The sequence below is a fragment of the Electrona antarctica genome (genome assembly GCF_951216825.1).
Source record: "Electrona antarctica genome assembly, chromosome: 18".
Lineage (NCBI taxonomy): Eukaryota > Metazoa > Chordata > Actinopteri > Myctophiformes > Myctophidae > Electrona > Electrona antarctica.
The window spans coordinates 11,797,703-11,819,909 of NC_136799.1; the positions used below are offsets into that span (position 1 = coordinate 11,797,703).

Here is a 22,207-nt window from a genome sequence, read left to right on the forward strand (position 1 = left end):
CAATGTCAGCTGATGAGCTGATAATGTTAATGTTGGTTATTTGATGTACAAACTCACCCGCGTGCTGTCTACATGGAAAGATAATTTCCCCTGAGCTAATTTCCCCCCATTCTATGCAAATACCAAATATTAAAATATTTGTTGTAAAAAAAAAAGTAAATAAGAACTGAAGAAGAACTATTACGATAACAAACACTTTGGAGATGCCACATTAGTGTGAACTGTGTTTTATGTTTCTATTTCACAAAATAAGACCTAATTTGTTAAAAGGTCAATTTCCTTACCGTGTCTGTGGTTTTTGGCGTATTATTATTGTTGTTGTTATTCTCAAAAGAGAGGCACACTTGTTTCGAAGGGGAAAACAATTATTATTTTTGGATACATGCAGTTTGTTTGTTTGGGGCGAGAGCGAGGAAGGCAGGAAGCACATGGTCCGTGTGTTTATCAAAGGGGATTGTGGGAAGCAGTGTTGCCAGATTTCGCGAGAGAAATAAGCACCAGTTCCAGTTATATGAAAACAAGCCAAAAATAAGTGACTACTGACTGACTGGCTATTTGAAAATAGCAGATCTGCCATTTAAAAATAAAAATACAAATCTTGGCGGAAAAAAGTGACAAATGTGGAACTACACTTTAGAAACAAGCCCCAAAAAACCGCAACCCTATACAAATATTTACAAGCAGCTTTACAGAAAAACAAGCCCAAAGTCGCTTATAATAAGCAGACATGGCAACACTGGTGACCATGGCAACAGACTCAAACATCTTTTATTCACATTTTCCCCCCTTCGCGTGTCCTTTCTTCTTCCGCAATCCGCAGTAAAGGAGCTATTATCATCATCACCATGGCTGCTTCTTCTTTCACTAATGAGGAATACTTCACAAAGATCGCATCCATCCAGCAGAGTTTGCATGAAAGGTGAAGCTTCGATTCCGTTTCTCTTGCACCAGCAGCACACGAGGCTCTCAGCGCGCGCTGCTGTCTCTGCTGTTCAAAACAACAGCGGTTAGCTTAGCTGGTTAGCACAGAGAGATGCTAACAACAGTGTAGTTAGCGTCAATAAGCTACAGCTGGATGGATGTGTCCTCCTGCTTTCGAAACAATTCGATTCAATTCAAAGGAGCTTTATTGGCATGAGAAAACATAGGTTTACATTGCCAAAGCAAGTGTCAAAATATAGCAACAGTTGAAAATGGGGAGTATAGTTGGAGCCAGGGGGTACATCATTTTGTAAACACAGCTCTATTATGTCACCTTGCATCGTTATATACGGGTATAAAGCTTTTTTGAAATAGCAGCATTTTTTTTCACTTTGGGACAAATAGCCGCATTTGCATTATTACCAGCAGCAAATATTTGTAAACCAGAACCAAAAGCATGCTATAGCCTACTGCATGCTAGAGTTCTTTACTTTAAAGTTTAAACTCTGTGTGGACAGGAGTCCTTGTGGTTTATTTGTGGTGATTTGATGCACGCCAGAGCTATTGTTGCGTTATTATCAAGAGACACTGCTCTGCTCTTTCAACCAGCGGTCCGGGTACCACTGTGGTCCTGAGGGGGTTCCAGCCAGGTGGTCCCCAGCTAAATGATGGAGAACCAAATGGAGTGGACCCTTATTAGAACTTAACCTCTTAAGAGTGTAAAATGATTTGGTTTCATTTTAGCTCTCAAGAGTTGAATTATTGTTAAACATCTGTCTAGCCTACTTAATTTACAATAACTCTACAAGATTAGAGAATGTAGCAGAATTGTTATTTTGATCAACGTTTGCCAAAGGAATTGTAGACAATCTTATCCAACAACAACAAAATATGAATGTTTGGGTGCGAGAGGCTAAATGTCATCAAATGTTGGTCCGTGGCTTAAGTGGTATATAAATAATGGGATGGGACTTGACCTCTCAGACCTAAGACTATAAGAATATTTTGTTGTCGTTGGATAAGATTTTGTCCACAATTCCATGCTGTATTGATGGTGAATACCATATGAGATAACAGGCAAAATAAATAATGGAAAATGAAAAATAAATGGAAAATAAACATGGAAAAAATAATTATCTACATTCTCCAATTGTTCTTTTAGTCAGACCAGTCCATTACTAACAATATCCCAAACCCTAACCTCACAGGAAGCCACGGGTGATTTGTAACCCGCAGCACGGGTGATTTGTAACCTGCAGCACGGGTGATTTGTAACCTGCAGCACAGGTGATTTGTAACCTGCAGCACAGGTGATTTGTAACCTGCAGCACGGGTGATTTGTAACCTGCAGCACGGGTGATTTGTAACCCGCAGCACAGGTGATTTGTAACCCGTAGCACAGGTGATTTGTAACCTGCAGCACGGGTGATTTGTAACCCGCAGCACAGGTGATTTGTAACCCGCAGCACAGGTGATTTGTAACCCGTAGCACAGGTGATTTGTAACCCGTAGCACAGGTGATTTGTAACCTGCAGCACAGGTGATTTGTAACCCGTAGCACAGGTGATTTGTAACCTGCAGCACGGGTGATTTGTAACCCGTAACACAGGTGATTTGTAACCCGCAGCACAGGTCTGACTAACGGGAGGTAAGGGCAGTCCCCAATAGGCCTATCTCACAGAATTTCCCCGCCCCCTTAATACGCCCCCTTTCGGGGTTAGTGGTGATAGCGTGACGTCACTCCATAGACACTACATGTTAACAGAGGTAATTTAAGAAGTCTACAACTTTTGTTTTCTCAAGGTAAGGTTTGTTCTATCTGTTCGAGCTGATTTACCATCTTGTTTGCTTCATAATAATATTGGTCTGTCACATTTTTACATTAGAAAATGTACTTAGATTCTCCAGAGAAAAAAACGTGTAAATGCTAATGTTAAATGACACCACTATTTACCGGAAGTGGGCGTGGAAAGCGGGCTGTGAGATAGGCCTATTGGGTAGACGTATAGTCATTTAAGTAATGCAGATGTTTAACAATAATTTAACTCTTGAGAGTTAAATGGGGTGGGGGGTGGTTGTATCTATAAGGGTCCATTTGGTTACCAACTCTATATCATTTAGCTGGGGACCACCTGGAACCCCCTCAACGACCTCTGGTGGTCCCCGGATCACTGGTTGAAAACCACTGATCTGATGCACATCAAATGCTAGGGTCCTAAAAAGGGTTGAGAATCACTGCTATAGCCGTAAAGATCTCCTCTATGGGGGTCCCTGCATGGCGTCTCTTTTCAAATGGTTGGTCCGCGGGCTATGTGCTGCTAAAACATTTTTTATTTAACCTTTATTTAACCAGTAAAATCACATTGAGACCAAAGTCTCTTTTACAAGTGCGCACTGGCCAAGAGAAGAGGCAAATAAATGTTACACAGCTCTGCCAGTAACAACAAATACAGGAAATACAGGACATGACAAGACAAACATATGACATCCGTAATACCATAAACCTACTACCAGGGAGACTCAGAGAGAGTCTAAATAGCTAACCACTAAACCAAGTACAGACTAAAAGAGACTAATAAGAACAATACATCAAGAAACTACTAATCTAATATAAAACTAAGAACACCGCAAATTGCTACTCATCAAAGCAGGAGCAATGGCTGGAGAGTATGCCAGAGGCAAGCCTCTTAAAAGTCACTAGGGGGATCAAGGAAGCCAATTTTAATCTGGTCTGTAGATCGTTCCAAGCCCAGGGCCCAAAAAACGCAAGGGTTTTTTTCCCTGCCTCAGATTTGGTGTTGGGTACGACATAGCGCATCTGATCTGAGGTTGAGCGAGTTTTGGACTAGATCGAATTTAGAACTAATGTAAAAAGGGGAATTACCAAGAATGACTTTGTAGAAAAAGTATACCAGTGTAGCAGCCTGCGAGATGCTAAGGAGGACCACCCTACTAAGGAGTACAGAGTACAATGGTGTGTCCTGTAGGTGGAGCTGGTAATGAATCTCAAAGCAGCGTGAAAAAGGGGATCAAGTCTGCCCAAAGCAGAGGAACAGGCGAAACGGTAAACAACATAGCCATAATCAAGTTGCGACATGAAAAGGCCAGTGACCAGCCTTTTTCGTGAGGCAGAAGAAAAACAGGACTTCATTCTATAGAAGAAGCTCAAAGTGAAAACATCTGAGTACTACTCCTTTCACCACTGGTTAGGAATAATCAGCAAGAATAACAATACAAATGACCTTGATAACATAACATAGATAATAAGAAACTATTGTGATTATGAATTATGATTTATGTTTATTTTATTTTATTATTATTTGTATAATGTCTATGCAGGGAGAAAAGAAGGCTGGAGTTGGAGAAGGAGCTATTTTCTTATTCCATGTCTGATAAAAGAATGTAAGTCACCTCAACAACATATGTGTGATATATACATATCTCAACTAGTACACTAGTACTATTGAGATATTTAAGATCGTGTCAAAGGTCATGTCTCACCTATAGACACAGGATTTGATACAAATGATGCCTTGATGGTCAATATTCAGTTTATCCCCTGAGAAAGCAGGCAGGCTCTAGTTTGTATTCTTTCTTTGTCCCATAACCCTGAACATGTTGGTTAACAAAGTGTAACTTGAGATCAGACATGAAACCACAATGTGTGTATAAAAGCTAAAACAAAAAAAAACATCTAGCCCTTTATTTGTGACAATGCTTTCAGATAAAGGTTCTTTTAAATAATGGTTCTCTCTCTACTGCCGCCAGCTCACAGATAAAGAGTGCCAAGCTGCGCAGTTATCTCCAGGAAATCTGCGAGAGAGAGACGAGAGCAAAAATGAGAAACCTTGAGCTTCTGAGAGACGCGGACAGCATCGAGACGAGGATGAAGGAACAGGCTTGTGACTGTGCCCCCCTGCATCGAAAGAAGGTATCCCGCCCTCAGTCGACATCTGACATCAATAGGCACAATGTGAATCATGTTGTTTTTGTTTTCCGTTATTTATTTATATATATATATTTATTTATAAATGCACCAAGTCTCTGTGTGTAATCCACGTAACTGGAGAACCGTTCGCCCCACCGACTTCAAATTTGACACACACGTTCCACACGTACCACCACAGGGAGTGCAGTGCCCGTTGTCAAGGCCGTCGGATGGCCGGTTGTCCAGAACCAGCACAAAAGCCTCTGCCCAGGTTCCGGACAGGGCCCAAATCCAGATCACCCCTAGATCTCCATATATGGAGCTGGCCTGTTCTGACATCACACTCAAGACAAGCTCCATATATGGCCAGTACAGAGTTCATTCCATATGTTGATCCTTATTAGCCAATTGATCACACTTGATCACCCCATAAACAGGCACTGATCACCCATCCTAGATCTCCATATATGGAGCTGGCCTGTTCTGACATCACAATGATGTTCTGACATCACAATGATGCGCGACCTCGCCCTTTATTAGCCAATTGATCACACCTGATGATGAAAAATGTGGGGCTTGTATAGGTATGTGTAGGTTACCAATTTAGTTCCATTAGTTAGGCCTATGTGAAACAGAAAATGTGCAATACATTTTTGTAAAGGGAATATTAACACAGAACATAATAAAACATCTTTATCCGCATTTGCCTCAGTATCACCCTCTAATTATCATCCACTGTAGGAACGTTCACTAGCAATTGCTTGATGTGACAATAGTAAACACTCAAACACTGCAATTTATCACTGCAAGCAAATGAGCGAGCGAGAGAACAATGAGCCAGTCCGATTATCACTTAAAACTCAATGGCAGTGCTTGACAGCTTAATATCAAATTAACGAAATTGGTTAATTATGACTCGCCGAGATAATTGCTCAATACAGAGAGTGTGAAGTGTTTCAGAGGGTTAGTCACTCTCCCCTCAAGCAGTTGCTTTATTTCCTTGTGATGCTTTATGGAGTCACACATAACGTTATTTTACTTATTGCATTTCCTTGTGTCTACTGTGTGATTACACAGCAGCACACACAGTATTAGTGTGAGTTCTTATTTTCTTTTACATGGATGGTCTGTGTTGCACTAAATACCATCCAATTCCTTGGGAGTAGAATGCGGCAACATAAGCAAAACAAAACTCCTCATTTTTAGTCTAATAGTCATACTTAGCAACCGCCTGTATTAATTGATGGAGACGTTTTCTAAGGTTGTGCAGAAGATTGCCATTGTTTTGACAACACAAAAGGGGGCCTAGGATGTAGAAGTTAATCCCTATATACCCTCAACGGCACCATTAGACTGTTTTAATAAGAGCCTGGTGGGATTAACCCATTTTGGACAGGAACGCATCTGTGTCGCTTCAGCGTTTAACCACTTTAACCACCAACCGTTTATCTGTTGGAAAAAATAGCAGATCTACAAGCTCATCATAGCACGGCACCGAGTGCCCACACCACAAGCTTGTAGATGTGATATGTTTGAAAATACATATCATTCTGGGGGTCCTTGGCATGAAACCGTCTGAGTACCACTGATATAGAATCATAGGTTTTCCAGAAAACTGTCGTGATTTTAGAAGACATTTTGTAGAATCTGTTCTCAGGTCTTGTTGGATTAAGACGGCCCCAGTCTGGGCTTGTCAGATAATTGATTAACGAGCGCTGGCAGCACAGAGTCACTGGGGAATCACCGCGGTGACTGAGTGACTCTCCATGTCACGCTGCACTGAATGTCACCAGCAGGCAGGCAGGCAGGCTCCCTGCCTCCGCCCCCCATCAGGCAGGCAGGCAGGCTCCCTGCCTCCGCCCCCCGTCCCAGAGCCCACACCACCACCACCACCACCACCACACCTAAACCTGTTTGTACATCATGTTTAACACACAGAATGATCATGTAGACAGAATCCCCTCCGTGTTTATACCGTGTCCACAGAGTCGGGTGGCCATGCCATGTGTCAATCAGTGCTGAGAAATGATGCCTTCATTAAAGAATCATATGAGACAAGACGTTGTTTAAAATGTGAACAGTTAGTAGTAAGCAAATGTCTCTACTATATCGTTTAATCAATGGTATATCCAAGATAGAGAAAATAATATATTTTGTATTTGCATTTCCTTTTTTTTCCCCTCTCCACAGGCGGAGTGCATGAATCAAATTACCAGATTCATGACGGCAAGAAAAAACAAAGAATTGAAAGAATATGGAATGAAGGAGGTAAATATGTGCCTGTTAGAAATGAGAAATTACTCATAGTTAATATATTTGAAAAGCATGAACTATGCAAAGATTGTGTGTGTACGCACGCACGCACGCACGCACGCACGCACGCACGCACGCACGCACACACACACACACAATTGCACCACATTGTCTCTAGGTGTTTAACTATCATTTCACATTATACATAGATTGTACTCTACTGTATGTTGTACAAATCAAAAGTATGCATGATGGCGTATTTACATTCCTGTTGTGTATTAAACCCCCCAAAAAGAAATGCAGGCTACTTGATGTTCCTGTGCGGAATGCAGATTTCGGTAACGGTTACCTGGGATAATGCAAATCTCAATCCGTTCCCACAGTGTTTTCACGGTTTAGAACAACAAAGGGAAGTAGATATTATGCAGAGTATAAAATCTGTGTGAGGAGGAGTCTAAGGTTTAAACAGTGTATCTGTAATGGCACAGGTGTCTAATCCTGCCGCTTGCATCTGCAGCGAGCGCTGTAGTTCAAGCCCATAGCCGTTTCCTCTCCCTTCACTTAAAGCAGTTAAAGCTCTTTTAGATGAAATGTCTAAGACATCTCATAATAACTTGGAGCGTTCCGTCTAGAGCAGTCACTTGTAACTGTGTGCACCCCCCCCCCCCCCCCCCAAAACCCCCCACCCACCCACCACCCACCACCCCTGCCTGGCGATATTGTAATGAGCAAAATGGTTCCGTCACTCCATTATGCATACAAGCCATTGGCTGGCAGCGTGCATGTCCCTCAGGCTGCAGCATTCATTAAGGGAAGCTTATACCGTGCTGAAAGCTGGAGCCCGATGATAACGGGATATGATTTTCATATTTAATACATTCCTTGGAAGAGCACACGCGTGCCGCAGATTGATAGAAGAATCAATTGCTACTTTAGTGAAACACTTTCTACTTTGCCCTGCAGCTAGCGATGGAATCACTCAGCCAAGAAATTAACTTTTCCCTCTTTTTTTTTTTTTTTTTACCTACTTTGTGGATCTGCTGGCCCGGGCTGCATTGGTTTACAGTGAATGTTATTAAGCGGCTAACTGTTTGGTATTTAAGACGCTTATCAGAAAAGAAACAGAAGCCATGCTTTTTGTTATTATGTTTGGAAGGGAGGGTTTTCGCCTCTCCCTCTCCTCACCTCGGTGACATTGGAGACATGAATCACAACTTGTAGTAGAGGATTTCTAATAAGATTAAAAGTTAAAACATTGATCCTGAAACGTTCTCTTTTTATATATCTATATATAAAAATATGGCTGTAAGAGAATTCTCACCTTGGTCCGAATAAACTATATATTCAAAATCGAAAAACAGGCTTTTAGGCACTCGAGTTGAATTTCTTTTGAGATTAGCCCATTTAACTTGATTTAGGAGGTGTACATTTGAAGAGAATAAAAATATAAACGGGAAATTGTGAGCACTATGGAAAAACCATAGTCCTGTAGGCCAATGGCTGTTCAATAGATGCTATATGTTACAATCTGAGCATATATATATATATATATATATATATATATATATATATATATAAACAGTATACATACTGTATATTATAATGTACTTTTCTACAGGTCGAAGGTGCGAGTGAAAAAACCCAGGATGACTCGTCCTCTGCCCGTCGACCAGCGGCAGTAATATTCACAGACCACCACCGGGCGTCCTCCGGAGGGTCTTCGGCCACGAGAGTACACTCAGGCCGAGCAGCACGCGGTTCACCTGATCGCCTCGCGGCGCACTCCCCCAAACGTCTACCAAGTGGCCTTCTGAAGGACTCCAAAGTCAGCGGAGAAGAGGCTGCTGCCGCCGCGGACCGTGCAGCACGCTTATCTGATGACATTTCAGGCTCAAACGGCTCCCCCGGCAGCGGCGGCTGCAGTTTGAGTGACAGACATGAAAGAAGAAGAAGGGCGCCGGTGCTTCTTCCATCCGCCTGCGCCTTAACGGACGGCGCCGTCGCCGCCTACGGCGCCGTGCCTTTCAGAGCCTGCGACGACGAGCGGCCGCTCTCACCTCCAGTGACCTTGACGAGGCCCGAGGGGAACATTTCATCGTCTGGTGGTGACACGACGAGCCCCGTGTGGGCCAAGAAGAGCGGCGGCGGCGCTGCGGCAGAAAGCGCCGGCACACACGACGCCCCCCATCAGCCGCAGCCCGCCACGGAGGAAGAGGAGAGAGGGCCGAGCCGCTCAGGTTCGCAGTTTCTACTAGCCCATTTACACCTGAGGACGCGTCTGTGTCACCTCATAGATTTTAACCGCTTTTAACCACACAATCTGCAAGCTCATAGCGCGGCACCGAGTGGCACGCTACAAGCTTGTAGATCTGCTTTTTTTTTTTTTTATCGTGACAATATGTGCAAATCTTTGAATATGTGTTCTTTCCCAGCGAATGCTTTTAACTCAAATCGTTGCTTCTGGGAGGTCCCTGTAACAACATATTTTCAGATGGGGGTCGGCGGCCAAATATAATCTAATAATTCTGAGGGTCCTCGACATGAAATAGTTGGAGAACCAACCATTGATATCTAGAAATATAGGGTTTTTCAGAAAAATTAATTTTGTAGAATCTGGTGGTCTCAATGGGTTATGGAAAATATCTGCAAAAGCAGAAGGCACCGCGACACTCCAGATTAGATGAAAGTTGTTTACTGTATGTACTGTAGGTGCAGCTAGGACTCACTAATGTAATAGAAATGAAGACGTTACAGCACACGATAAATGTCCTATTCACATCCTTTATTTAGTGTTCCTCAGCCAGGCCTGTCGGGTTAAAACGAGTCTGTTGCTTCATGTCCATGAGAGATAAATAAACCCTGTGAAAAGGACTTATTGTTTGCTGACTACTTCATCATTCATTTCAGTTTCTACTAGAGCCCGGCCGGTGCCAGACCTTTGGCTCTGATAAGTAAATCTATCTGATTCCGATTTTTGGAGAGTCCTAGCCCACCGACTTTTATTTTGTCCGAAATATGTCAGATCGGTTCTAATCAATTTGACAATCGTAGATTTGATTCAAGTTTTGTCCACAAATAAGAAGATTCTAAAATGGCCAGAATAGGGACGCCAGGTTGAAAGTGGTTAAAAATCAGGACACAAAGGCTGCATAATTATGGCCATTATTAAAAAAAAAAGTCAAATAATAATATATATTATAATATATATTAGATAGTATATCTAATATATATTATTCTCCAGAGCTGCGAAAACATTGTCAAACAAATCCGTCTTTGCTTCCAGGGCGACGTGAGAGTGTGGTCAGCACGGCCAGCAGCAGTGTGTTGGTGAGCAGCGACAGCGACCTGTCCATTTCTCTGACTGAGTCCGAGTCCGAGCTGGACCACGACGACGAGGGAGAGGAGCCAACTGAGGGCGTGGCCCACCTGGACACGCCCCCCGACGCCAGAGTGACGTCCGAGAGGAGCGCATCCCCGCCCGAGAGGAGCGCATCCCCGCACGAGAGGAGCGCATCCCCGCACAAGAGGACTGCCTCCTCCCCGCCGCCGGACGACCAGAGTCTTCGCTGTCGGGAGGAAGAATCATCCGTCCAAGAGTCCAAGAAGCCCCTTCAGTCCATGTGTGACTCCACTACGCCTACAGAGTCTATGACAGAAAGGTACGTGTGGCTTTTCAACAGTTAAAAACTACCTTAACACGATCTATGCCAAACCCGCGATTTCCCCGGATTTATTGCTTAAACCCTCCTTTGCCAACCTGAGAAATCTCGGGTTTCTTTAAATGTCTATTAATCCAGAAGTATTTTATTTACCGTCACGTTAGCTGTTTTTAGCATCCATCGTTAGCCTCCGGTGGCTCCCATGTGGTGTGAGTCACGTCATCGAATATCCCAAATCTCGACGCACGCGATCTAAAGCATCTTTAGGGCTCAGATTTGAGGTAAAGGACGATGTTTAGAGCTTAATAAAACTTTAATCCGAAATTGCGAGTAGAGTAGAGTTTACATTGACAGACGGCCCGGACTGCGTCACTTCCGGTTCAACGAGCGAGTTCACGGCTGTCTAAAGAGTGTCATTTTCTGCATTAAGCTGGCACTGGCTAGTGGCTCCTGAGTGGAGCCATCTGGTGGCGGCATGTATTCGGTTAAAGTGAATGTTTCCAAAGACAAATTGACAATCAATGAAGTGGAGAGAGAGCATCGTTTGTTTAAGGTAATTTGATGACACCAACTCGTAAGACACTATTTTATTCAGTGACATAACCGTTTAAGACCCGAGGCCGATTCTACAAATGACGAAGGCGTGAGTGGCCGAAACATTTTCTTTTCTTTTTACCGCCCGATTAATACATTTAATTTGGGAGCACGACCTTCTCGTTTTGAGTTAAAAACGTTCGCTGTGAAAGAATATATATATGCAAAGATCTACACACATTTTCCAAGATTTTTCAAAATGAGCTAAAGTTAAAAAAAATAATGGTTAATGTGGTTAAAAGCTAAGGCGACACAGATGCGTTCCCGTCCTAAATGGATTAAAGAAGGCTGACAGGAGGAGGGGATTTTGGGGGCCGTCACGCTCCGCGCCACCTCAGCCCCGGACGCTGCTTCACGCTCCGCGCCACCTCAGCCCCGGACGGTGCTTCTCGACAGCAGCAGAGCTACAGCAGTGGCAGCGGCGGCGATGGCACCTCATACGGAGAGCTCAGGGCCCGTGACCGACCGACCGCATTGCCGTAATCCAAGATAATGCCGTAACAGAGCAATTTTCTGCCTCAGAGACCTCGGGAAGTCCCCCCATGCAGTGGAGGAGGAAATTTGGGCCGCAACAGAGTGTTCTGGAGGGGCGGGCGGGCATGTGGACGGCGTACACTCACTCACTCACGGCCCCGCAAATCCCCTGGCTCGGGCGGTGAGGGCGGCCTCTAAGTTGAAGGATCGTGGAGTTTTAGAAGCGTACGAGAGCCAAATGTGAATATCTGTGTGCCCGCAGATTATGGCATTTTGGCCTGGAAAGTCTTTCAAACACGAGCACTCATAAGCTCTCGAAAAGAAAACTTTTATGTTATAGGTTAAGTTGCTGTTCTTTCATGGAAATCCTCCATCTTCACTGGTGTTGTTTCTTTCCCCTTTGCAATGTTTGTTTGCTGTTGCATTGTTTTATATTTTGAATGCACTGCAGTCAGAACAAATTGCACGCTGATGAGGCTTTAAGTATACTTCCTTCAATGTAACTTATTCATTTTTATATTGTACTGAAGCCACTAAGCAGCATGTGTTTTTAAAAAATTTTTTTTTAGATTTAGTGATTTAGTGGTGAATGCATCAAATATGTTACTTTCCGGAACTCTTGGAACAAAGTTCAGTTGATATCTGTAACGGCAGGAACGCGAAGGGTGGCTTCTGAACATGAAACAATGCAGAGGTAGAGCTGGACGAAATCAAATATCCCAAATTAGCTAAATATAATCTACAAGCTTTCAACACGTTCACCCATCCAATGAAAGTATAAACTATGGCTTTAAGAGATCATTAAAACCAGGAAAAGACAATACAAGTCCAAGTTTCCCAGACAATTATAATAGTCTCATGCTCAATGCTATTGATATAATATTGATACATTGCCTAGCCCTATGTGGAGGATTATTTTTGAGTGGTGCAACCACTCCAACGAACAGCAATGTCCGTGTTCAACTACTACTGTATGTTTGTGTGTTTGTGACCAGTACCAATGAGTACCAAAAGTGGCGCTGAAACGGAGAGAGAGAGATAGTGCTGCATGTTGCCTGCTAATGAGAGAGAGAGAGAGACAGGGGGAGGGGGGGGGGGGGGGGGGGGGGGGATTTGCACCACTCAGTTCACATGGTTGTGATTTTTCTTTCTTGAGAGAGAGAGAGAGAGAGAGACCACAGAATGTTGTGTGTGCATGGACTCTGCTCTGCTGTTATAGTGTGAAGAGCAGCACTAGCAGGAGAAATATACATTGTTAACACCAAGAGCTTCTGTGGATGAGCTACTGTAGGTCTTTGATGGAAAGCACTGACTCCAAACACACATTCTCCTTCTCTCCCTGTCTACCTCTCTCCCTGTCTACCTCTCTCCCTGTCTACCTCTCTCCCTGTCTATCTCTCTCCCTTGTCTACCTCTCTCCCCGTCTATCTCTCTCCCCTGTCTATCTCTCTCCCAGGTCTACCTCTCTCCCTGTCTACCTCTCTCCCCTGTCTATCTCTCTCCCCTGTCTATCTCTCTCCCCTGTCTATCTCTCTCCGTGTGTCTGTCAAGGTTAGAGTTTACACACAGGGAAAACAAACTCGAGCAATTCACAGCATTATCCCATTATTGTATTATTGGCAGCAGGATACTCTTTAATATGCTGCATATATATATATAATATAACATATATAATATGTGGGTGTATACAGTGTTTGCAAGACCCACACGGCATACGCTGATGTGGCAGTCAGCTGACCAATTGGGCGGGGTATTTAAGCTAGACTGCATGCATTCTTCCTGCCTTCCTTCTGCATATGGTTCTTGGTTGTTGTGCACCGTTTGCTCCCACCACCGATGGGCTCTGTTATTTCTGTGCCCCATGGGGGGTTGTTGTTGTCTCCACAAGGCCGAAGGCAATGGGGAGAGAGAATGTTTTGCACTCTGTCCGTCACCAGATGAAAGCTGGACTAAAATGTTAGGACTTGTGGACAAGAGGTACAGTTTAAGTAAAAGACACTTGTCATTTTACACTTGGTTGCATGCTGAAAATAGCTGATCTACAAGCGCACAGCGCGTCACGCTGCGACGCGTTCTGAGCTTGTACATCGGCTATTTTCAGCAAATGTAAAATCAGTCTTTACGACGGCATCAAGGCCCAAAATACATTTTAGTCGACTAAATTAACTAGATTTAGTTGACTAAAATCTTAATGTATTTAGTTGACTAAAACTAGACTAACACTAACACATTCCAGGTGACTAAAATGAAACATAAATCAAAACTATTCAAGAGGCTAAAACTAAAATAAAGATTTTGCTATCAAAATCAACACTGGGTGAATCCCCCCCCCCCCAATCACCGAACGCTGAGGCTGTTTCATGTGACAACACATCGTCACCCTGGAGACGGCACAGCGCACACACACACACACACACACACACACACACACACACACACACACACACACACACCCCCACACACACACACACCCCGTGTGTATAAGAGCAATATCACTGCAGAGAGGACAACCTCTCTCTCTCTCTCCCGGCTAACAATGCACTACTCGCGACGGTGTCGAGATGCGGACAGACAGACGGACGCAGCGCCTAAAGTAAGGTTGCAGACCTCGCCATGAGACCTGGCAACATGTGTGACTATATATATGAGAGAGAGAGAGAGAGAGAGAGAGAGAGAGGAGCACATGACAAATTCACTTTCTCCCTCTCTAAAGGTCTCCCCTTTGAAGAGCATTGACAAATAAAGTGGAGAGAGTATTTCAAGGCCCACGCTGATGGGAAAGGGGGGGGGGGGAGAGAGAGAGAGAGAGAGAGAGAGAGAGAGAGAGAGAGAGAGAGGGGGGGGGAGGGAGGGGGAGAGAGGGAGGGGGAGGGAGAGAGAGAGAGAGAGAGAGAGAGAGGGGGGGAGGGAGAGAGAGAGAGAGAGAGAGAGAGAGAGAGAGAGGAAAAAAAGACGGCGCTATTGGCGGCGGTGGAGAGGACTTAGCACACAGATGGATTGCACACTACAGAATGCCATGGATATCATTCAAGCCGCCGCCTTAATCAGGATGTTACCAAGAAACAACCTGCAAAAGAGAAGGAGCAATTGTTTGCTGACCCCCCCTGACCTCGGGGCCCATTACAGATTGTCATAAATTCTTTTTTTTTGGCCCCCTTTCATGTTTTTTTTTTTTGGGGGGGGGGGGGGTGGCTCAGGGTCTCTCTCTCTCTCTGGGCTCGGGGGGGGTCTTTCTGGGGGAGAATTCAATGAGGGCCACCCAGAGCTTAATGCTCGAGAAAGACATGAATTCCCTCCCAATATCCACATGCATTAGGCATCCATTTCTCATTTTGCTGCCGCGCACACGGCCAGATTAAAGCGGTAAATCTCTGCACCAAAAGAAATCTCGATCCAAAGTCCCCCCCCCTTTTTTCTTGTCGCCGGGGTCCTTACTTATTTGAATATGCGCTTTATTTTTTGTCTTTAGAGATTTATTTCTGTCTGCATGGCTTGCTTATGTATTTGCATATTAATCCATTATAACATTATGCCCTTTTGATTGAATGTGAAGAAGGAAATGTCTCCAGGTTGTCCGATGTGGATTGGAGAACAGGAAAGACGACGATACGATAGGCTATTTGTTTTCTCCTCCAAGATTCCCATATCCTGTACCAGTGGTTTTCAACCAGTGGTCCAGGGGACCACCAGTGGTCCTTGAGGGGGGGTCCAGATGGTCCCCACTTCAATGATAGAGTTGGTAACCAAATGGACCCTTATTAGATCTTTAACTCTTGAGAGCGTAAAATGAAACCATTAATTTCATTTTACGCTCTCAAGAGTTAAATTATTGTTAAACATCTGCATATACAAGAAGTCTACACAATAAAGTGAATGTAGAAGAATTGCTACTTTTGATCAAGGTTTGCCTGTTGCCTCTCCTATGGCACCAACGTCAATTACGACAACAAAATATTCTACGTTAATAAAATAATGGGCCTTGATATGAAAAGGGTTGAAAACCACTGCTGTACCCTTAAAATAATCTGATCACACTGCCTGTGCGTGTGCAGTATATTCTAGACAGACTATTTTACATTTCAATCGCTACAAGCTAAAATTGATGATTGAATAGTAGTGCTTGAAGTAAAATACAATAAATGCATGAGAATATATTCCCCCCTCCCTCCCCCCCACTAAATTACACTGGATAAATCCAAAATTGTACATAATAATCTATTTTCAAAGAAACATTTGAAAGGGAGAAAATAAATAAAATAAATCTGACATTTTCTTGTCCTTAGCAGCCGATATGATACCGATATGGTACACCTGTGTGAAGTGAGGGGCACTCTTCGACATCATCCATTCATTGTCAATGGGACTTTAATCTTTGTGACAAAAATAGCCGATTTGCTCGTCTACATATGACATAAATTCTCCATTCATTCTTGGTGTAAGACGAAAATCTACACTAATAGCTGAATATAGAAGGGGCTATAGCGCCCCTCAAAAATGCAAATATCTGCCCATGTTATCAGTCAATCCAATATTTCACCTTATGGATAATGTTTTCCAGTGTAGACGCCTACTTCTCAGTGTGCCATGTTGAACCACTCCAACAACCTGTGCTTCCCTCTAACCTGTCACGTCTTCAACATCTATAGACGGGTTCTGAACAGCCGAAGGTCGAAGGGCACTCTAATCGAATCAAATTCCTTCCGAAGACCTTGACGACCTCAAGGAAATCTGGAGGGAAAAAATAATAAATCGAATAAATACCACAGACATTTCAATCGGATGGCACTTTTTTTTTATTTGATAAATAACCACATATCGATCAATGACCTCCTTTCTACTTCGGAGCTTTCCTTTCAGTGGTTTTAATGTGTAATGATGTGTTCTTTCAGGCTCTCCCACCAAGGACTCGTTCGTCTGCTGGAGAGCATCGAAGGACGTTTGCATGATGGAGTGGGGCAGGTGCACGTCTACCAGAACCCCCCCGCCGCGCTCCACGCCGGGAAACGAAACCACATTATCAGGTGCAGGCGTGTCTTCTTTAAACTTGTTTTCTAATTCCAACAGTAGTTTTATTTCATTTTTATTCATTTGTTGTTTTCACGATCATCGTCAAGTCGTTTCTGTAGATTTGTAAGAAAATGTATTATCCTGCTGCCAAGGGCTCTCACTTTAGATGAAGTGTCATCACTTGGCAGAGACAACAAACACACACCCGTGCGCGGACGCGCGCACACACACACACACACAGGCACGCGAGCGCGCACACGCACAAACACAGGCTCCTTCCTGAGGGGTTTTCAAGCACAGCGGATTGTTATAGTAACCGTCCTTTGCTGCTGAATTGTTGGTCTCGGCAATTGGCGGAGTGAGTGAGTGGGGGGAGACACAGAGGATGGAGTGGTCCTGTTTGATTAGACCGGATTCCAATCTCGCATGCCTTTAATACTTCAAAGAAAGGCCTGGCTAATTCACGGCAATCTGAGCACGCCATTTACAGATAAAACATCTGGCAAAGGAATACGTAACCACGTCAATCCTAGCGTCCCTGTACGGGGGGGGGGGACGACGACACACATTAAGGTGGAAGTAGCTGATCTACAAGCTCGGAACGTGATCTGCTATTTTATGTGAATATATTTAGTGTTGAGTGAAAAACATGAGGGGGCCTTGGCATAGACCCCTGGGGCACTCTAGTCAACTTAGTATACTAGGGTTTAACTCACTCATGGCCACGGACTTAATTAGCGTGAATTTCATGAAATCCCAGGTGGCCAGGAACGTAAAGGCCTTTTTGAGCTTTTTATTAATTGATAATCCTCTCCATCATATTTACCGTATAGCGGGGCTCCCGGTCGCTCTGCTCTTGCCTGTTTCAAGATGGCGGCCCACACACAATGCTAGATGATGTTTATAGCCGTTTATCTCGGAATTACGGCTCAGATTGAACATGATTGAACAAACGACAATGTTAGCGGCTAAATCCCGGTTACCACGAGTTTAAAATATGAATAGCTTAGCTATTAAATAGCTTAGCTTTAGCGGACGGTCGCTAGCTGTACAAACACCATCTATCCATACGTATCCCAACGTGGTCAAGCGTGACATAAAAAAAAAAACGATGCCTTCGGATGGACAGAGAGAGACGTGAGATTTGACACGATGTTTTTACACTGGCCCTGATTCTGCATGGTGTGTGTGAACTGGTTAGCAGCAGCAGCTGGCTCGCTTTGCCTCCATCCTGCAAGATGGAGCCCTGGGGTGCTCCCTTTTTGCTAACCGACATCTTCTGCGTGTGTGTGTGTGTCTGCGTGCGTGTGTGCACACCGCAGCCTTTGTAACAGCGGATCAGCGGCCTTGAACGTGGAGGACCTGGAGGCGTGCGGCGCTGTCGTCCTCGCCGAGCTCCCGAGGTTGTCCCGGAGCACGGCGTCTGGCGCTCTGCTCACGCAGGACCTCGTTAGCGTTAGCGCTGCTCGCCGCTCCGACGTCCGGCGCTCCGACATCAGGTATATCACCGCCACGACCTCTCAGCCCCTCATCGAGAATATGAATTATGGCCTTCTGGCCAATGGTTAAAGCTGCTATAAGCAATAATACGTCAAAATTGTAATTACTTTTTTTACCCAGCAATGGGTAGAACGCTCCCCAACAAAATGTAGTCTCTCTGACACATCTAGGGGCCGCAATCTGCATTCAAAGATTTTCCTAGAAGCTTTGTCATTGGTCGATTTGCCTGTCTGCTTCCTGATTGGTCATTGCGACCAGGTTTTTTTTTCGACCAATGACAAAGCTTCTAGGAACATCTTTGAATGCAGATTGCAGATGCAGATTGCGACCCCTAGATGTGTTTTGGGAGTGTTCTACCCATTGCTTTAAAGATCCCTGTTATGAAAAACAATAGGTACATATTTATTTTCATTCCATTCGTACCATTAATAAGGGAAGCAGGAGGAGGTAGCTGTTTTTGTTCAGCGGTGAGGTGAGTGGGAGGATAACTTTATTTATCTGGCACTTGGGACTATGTATGTATTGGTCTGTTCTTGCAGTCTTTATTGTTTACTGTGTTTTTAGAGCTTTTCTACCTGTTGTAAACGGAATCTTTGAAAATATATTCTTTCACAGTGAACGTTTTTAACAAAAAAAATCTTTGCTTCTGGGGGGTCCCTGGAACAACACATTTTCAGATGGGAGTCCGCGGCCAAATACATGTCATTCTGGGGGTCCTTGACATGAAATAGTTTGAGAACCACTGATATAGAAACATAAGGTTTTTCAGAAAACTGTCAGGATTTGGAAGACATTTCGTAGAATCTGGTCTCACGTCTAAATGGTTTAAAACCACAGACAAAGTAAATTCTGGACTCTATACTGTGTCTGCACCCCCCCCCCCCCCCCTCTCCCTCCGGCCTATTTTCACTGGTAATATTTTTACAGGACAGGGAGGGGGAAAGGGGGGGTTGAAATAAGACTTCCTGCAGACTTCTCCTTTGATACGACCCCCCCCCCCGTCCCTCCCCCCTGTCCACAAATGGAAAAGGTCATCTCCGCTGTCACCTTTGGCTGCAACGCTGCACGGGTGAATGTCACGAGCAAATTAAAATGGCCCCTATCTGTGACTCGCAGTGCTGTTGATAATGAGCAGCAGTCACCCCCTTGGAACCAAATCCGTGCTCCGCTTCACTACTTTATTGATTTGGGCGAGACCTTTCTGCTGGCGGCTAACGTATATACTCCAAATAAATCCAAACGAAACGTGTCCGTCTAGCGGTGTGATTTTAAAGCCCCCCCCCCCCCCTTCTCTCTGTTCCCTCTGGAGACGCCTGTTGGCTGGTTGACCCCAGCGCCCGGCTTTCAGCCTGGAGTATGTCGCGTATGAGAGAGTCTATGTCTATTTACGCTTGAACTCAATTAAGTGTTTATCTACGTGCGTTATGTTACGATGGGATTTTAACACTGCGCTATGAAGGGACTACGACTACACATTGTACCATAATTTATATTTATTTATGTGTACAAATTCTCATATTCTCCCTGGCCAGTGAGTCAAACGAAAGCTCTCAATCTTTCAGACGCAATTATATATTTTTTGTTTTTAGACCTGTGCGTGCGTGCGTGCGTGCGTGCGTGCGTGTGTGTGCGTGCGTAGCTTGCTTATGATGCTTGATGACTGTTTCTATGTATTTGATGTATTACTATTGTCCTTGCTTACTGTAAATCTCTCTGGATTAAGAACGTCTGCTAAATGCCTAAATTGTAAATTTGTGTGTGTCTCTCTCTCTCTCTCTCTTCCCCACAGTGCGTCTCTCCCCCCGGACGGTGCGGCGCTGTGGGACCGCTGGTTTGAGCACGCCCTCGTGCTCAAGGAGCGGCGCGTCCTCACCGTTGAGCGCCTCGCACTGCTGTTCACACCACTGCTGCTGGAGCGCCATACCGCCTGCGGCCAGCAGGTAGCACCGCTAACACACACACACAGGTTTACGGGGTGCAACAGTCAATCGAATTAAACAATTTAATCAAGTATAAAATAATCAATTTTCAACAATCTCAACAATAGCCGATCTACAAGCTCTATTTGAGCTATTTTTGCCAGACACCGTTGACAACAAACGGTAGGCCAGGGTATGTGCCCCACCACTATAATCCACAACGTGGCGCCAGTGCCAGAAAAATCTACGCTATGAGCTTACAAAACGCGTCACTTAGATTTGATAGCCATCCATATTGGAGCTAGATTCTCATTATAGAGATTGATGCATCGCCACGGATTGCTTTCACTTTCTTAGTGTGATCAAAGTTTAGACTTTTATAAGGTCTCAAAGATTTGTCTTTGATGAGATTTGTCTCATTTTTAAGAGAATAAGGACTATTAAGCGTGCGCACGGCCGCGTGCACAAAACAAACCAAAAGTAAAAAAATAAATAAAAATGAACGGATTAAAGAAAGACGTAATTTCACGTTCTGGCACAGGCGGGGGGAGGATAATTAATGTAATTCCACGTCCCTGGCATTTATTGGCTTAACACATTAACTGCCAGGTATGTATTATCTGCCAAGGACGAGTTGGACGACTTTTTTTTAGCAAAGGCCCTCACTGTCGAGTTGGAGGTTATGGGGGGGGGGGGGGTCTCAAGCTAGACCAGACGAGACAGCTTGCAAAAATACAGCTTTACATTAGCTCAAGTAAAGCTGTTGCCACGGCCACCACAGGACGCGTGAAGGAAGCAGCGACTCAGACATCCTTCACAATGGAGAGTTTATACATGTATATATATATACACACACACACACACACATTCACACACACACACACACATTCATAGTGGAGAGAGGAAAGTCTTTGAAATGATTATGTCCCGCTCATTGACTTCCCAGCTGAGGAGCAGGATGGCCAATTAAAGGATTTGGTTCCGTTCCGATTTTGTCGACTAAAACAGTGCTTCCCAAACCTTTTCATGCCAGATTCTACAAATGTCTTCCAAATCCCTGACAGTTTTATGAAAAACCTTATGTTTCTATATCGGTGGTTCTCAAATTGACACTAATCAGCCCGTGGACCCCCATTTGAAAAGATATGCCAGGGACCCCCATAAGAGAAGATTCGTACGGCTCTAGCAGTTTGACCCCCATTTAATGGCATTTCTATCTCTGTGACCCCCAATTTATATTGTAAAATCAATGTTAATTTAACTCTGAGAGACTGAACTAGATTAAAATCATTTTATGTTTGGTTGCGCTCATATTTTGGGCTCTGAAAATAGCCGATCTACAAGCACACAACGTGTCGCACAGCGACGCGTTGTGTGCTTGTAGATCGGCTATTTTCAGCAAGCAACCAAGGGTAAAGATCTACCATTAGGACGCCATCAAGGCCCGCAAAAATGCATTTTTGTCGACAAAAACACAAAACAAACAAATTTAGTCGACTAAAATTGTGTGACACTAAAACATTCCAGTTAAAATATGAATAAAACTAAATGAAGTTTCATTCCAAAGACTGACTAAACTAAAATTGAAAATGTGCTGCCAAAAACAACACTGCTTCCACACATGGCCGGTGGTGGAGGCCACTCTGAACAAATGGAGTGTGTATGCAGCTTGCATGCAACGCACTCAAAGGGGCCCTTTGAATATTCAAGTGCTAACAGTTGCATTCATTCATTGATATCTAGGAAAGATGCAGCGGGGGTCCGGCCAGAGAGAGAGGGTCCTCTCAGTCTCAACCCCCACTGATGCATTTAACTCCATGTGGAAAAAGAAAAATAGAGGAGAGAAAATAAAAGTAAAGAGACCATAATCGGAGACGGGAATTGAGTTTTGATTGAGCGACGCCGTTCAAATACCAAGTGGTCAGATCAGGAGACCTCTCTCTCTCTCTCTC

At 44.2% G+C, this 22,207-nt stretch overlaps 1 protein-coding gene across 1 annotated transcript in view; it reads left to right on the forward strand.

The window, feature by feature from the left end:
* Nucleotides 1-801: 801 nt before the first annotated feature.
* Nucleotides 802-22,207, forward strand: part of LOC306941776 (centrosomal protein kizuna-like) — a gene marked incomplete at its 3' end in the record, with an annotated part of 24,970 nt that continues 3,564 nt past the window's right edge. The window contains exons 1-9 of the mRNA XM_079527419.1: nt 802-919; nt 4,261-4,323; nt 4,690-4,852; nt 7,040-7,117; nt 8,721-9,339; nt 10,386-10,761; nt 16,719-16,850; nt 18,159-18,335; nt 20,126-20,276. Coding sequence (XP_079383545.1) covers nt 846-919; nt 4,261-4,323; nt 4,690-4,852; nt 7,040-7,117; nt 8,721-9,339; nt 10,386-10,761; nt 16,719-16,850; nt 18,159-18,335; nt 20,126-20,276 — 1,833 coding nt within the window. The 5' untranslated portion in view covers nt 802-845. The remainder of the gene's footprint in view (nt 920-4,260; nt 4,324-4,689; nt 4,853-7,039; nt 7,118-8,720; nt 9,340-10,385; nt 10,762-16,718; nt 16,851-18,158; nt 18,336-20,125; nt 20,277-22,207) is intronic.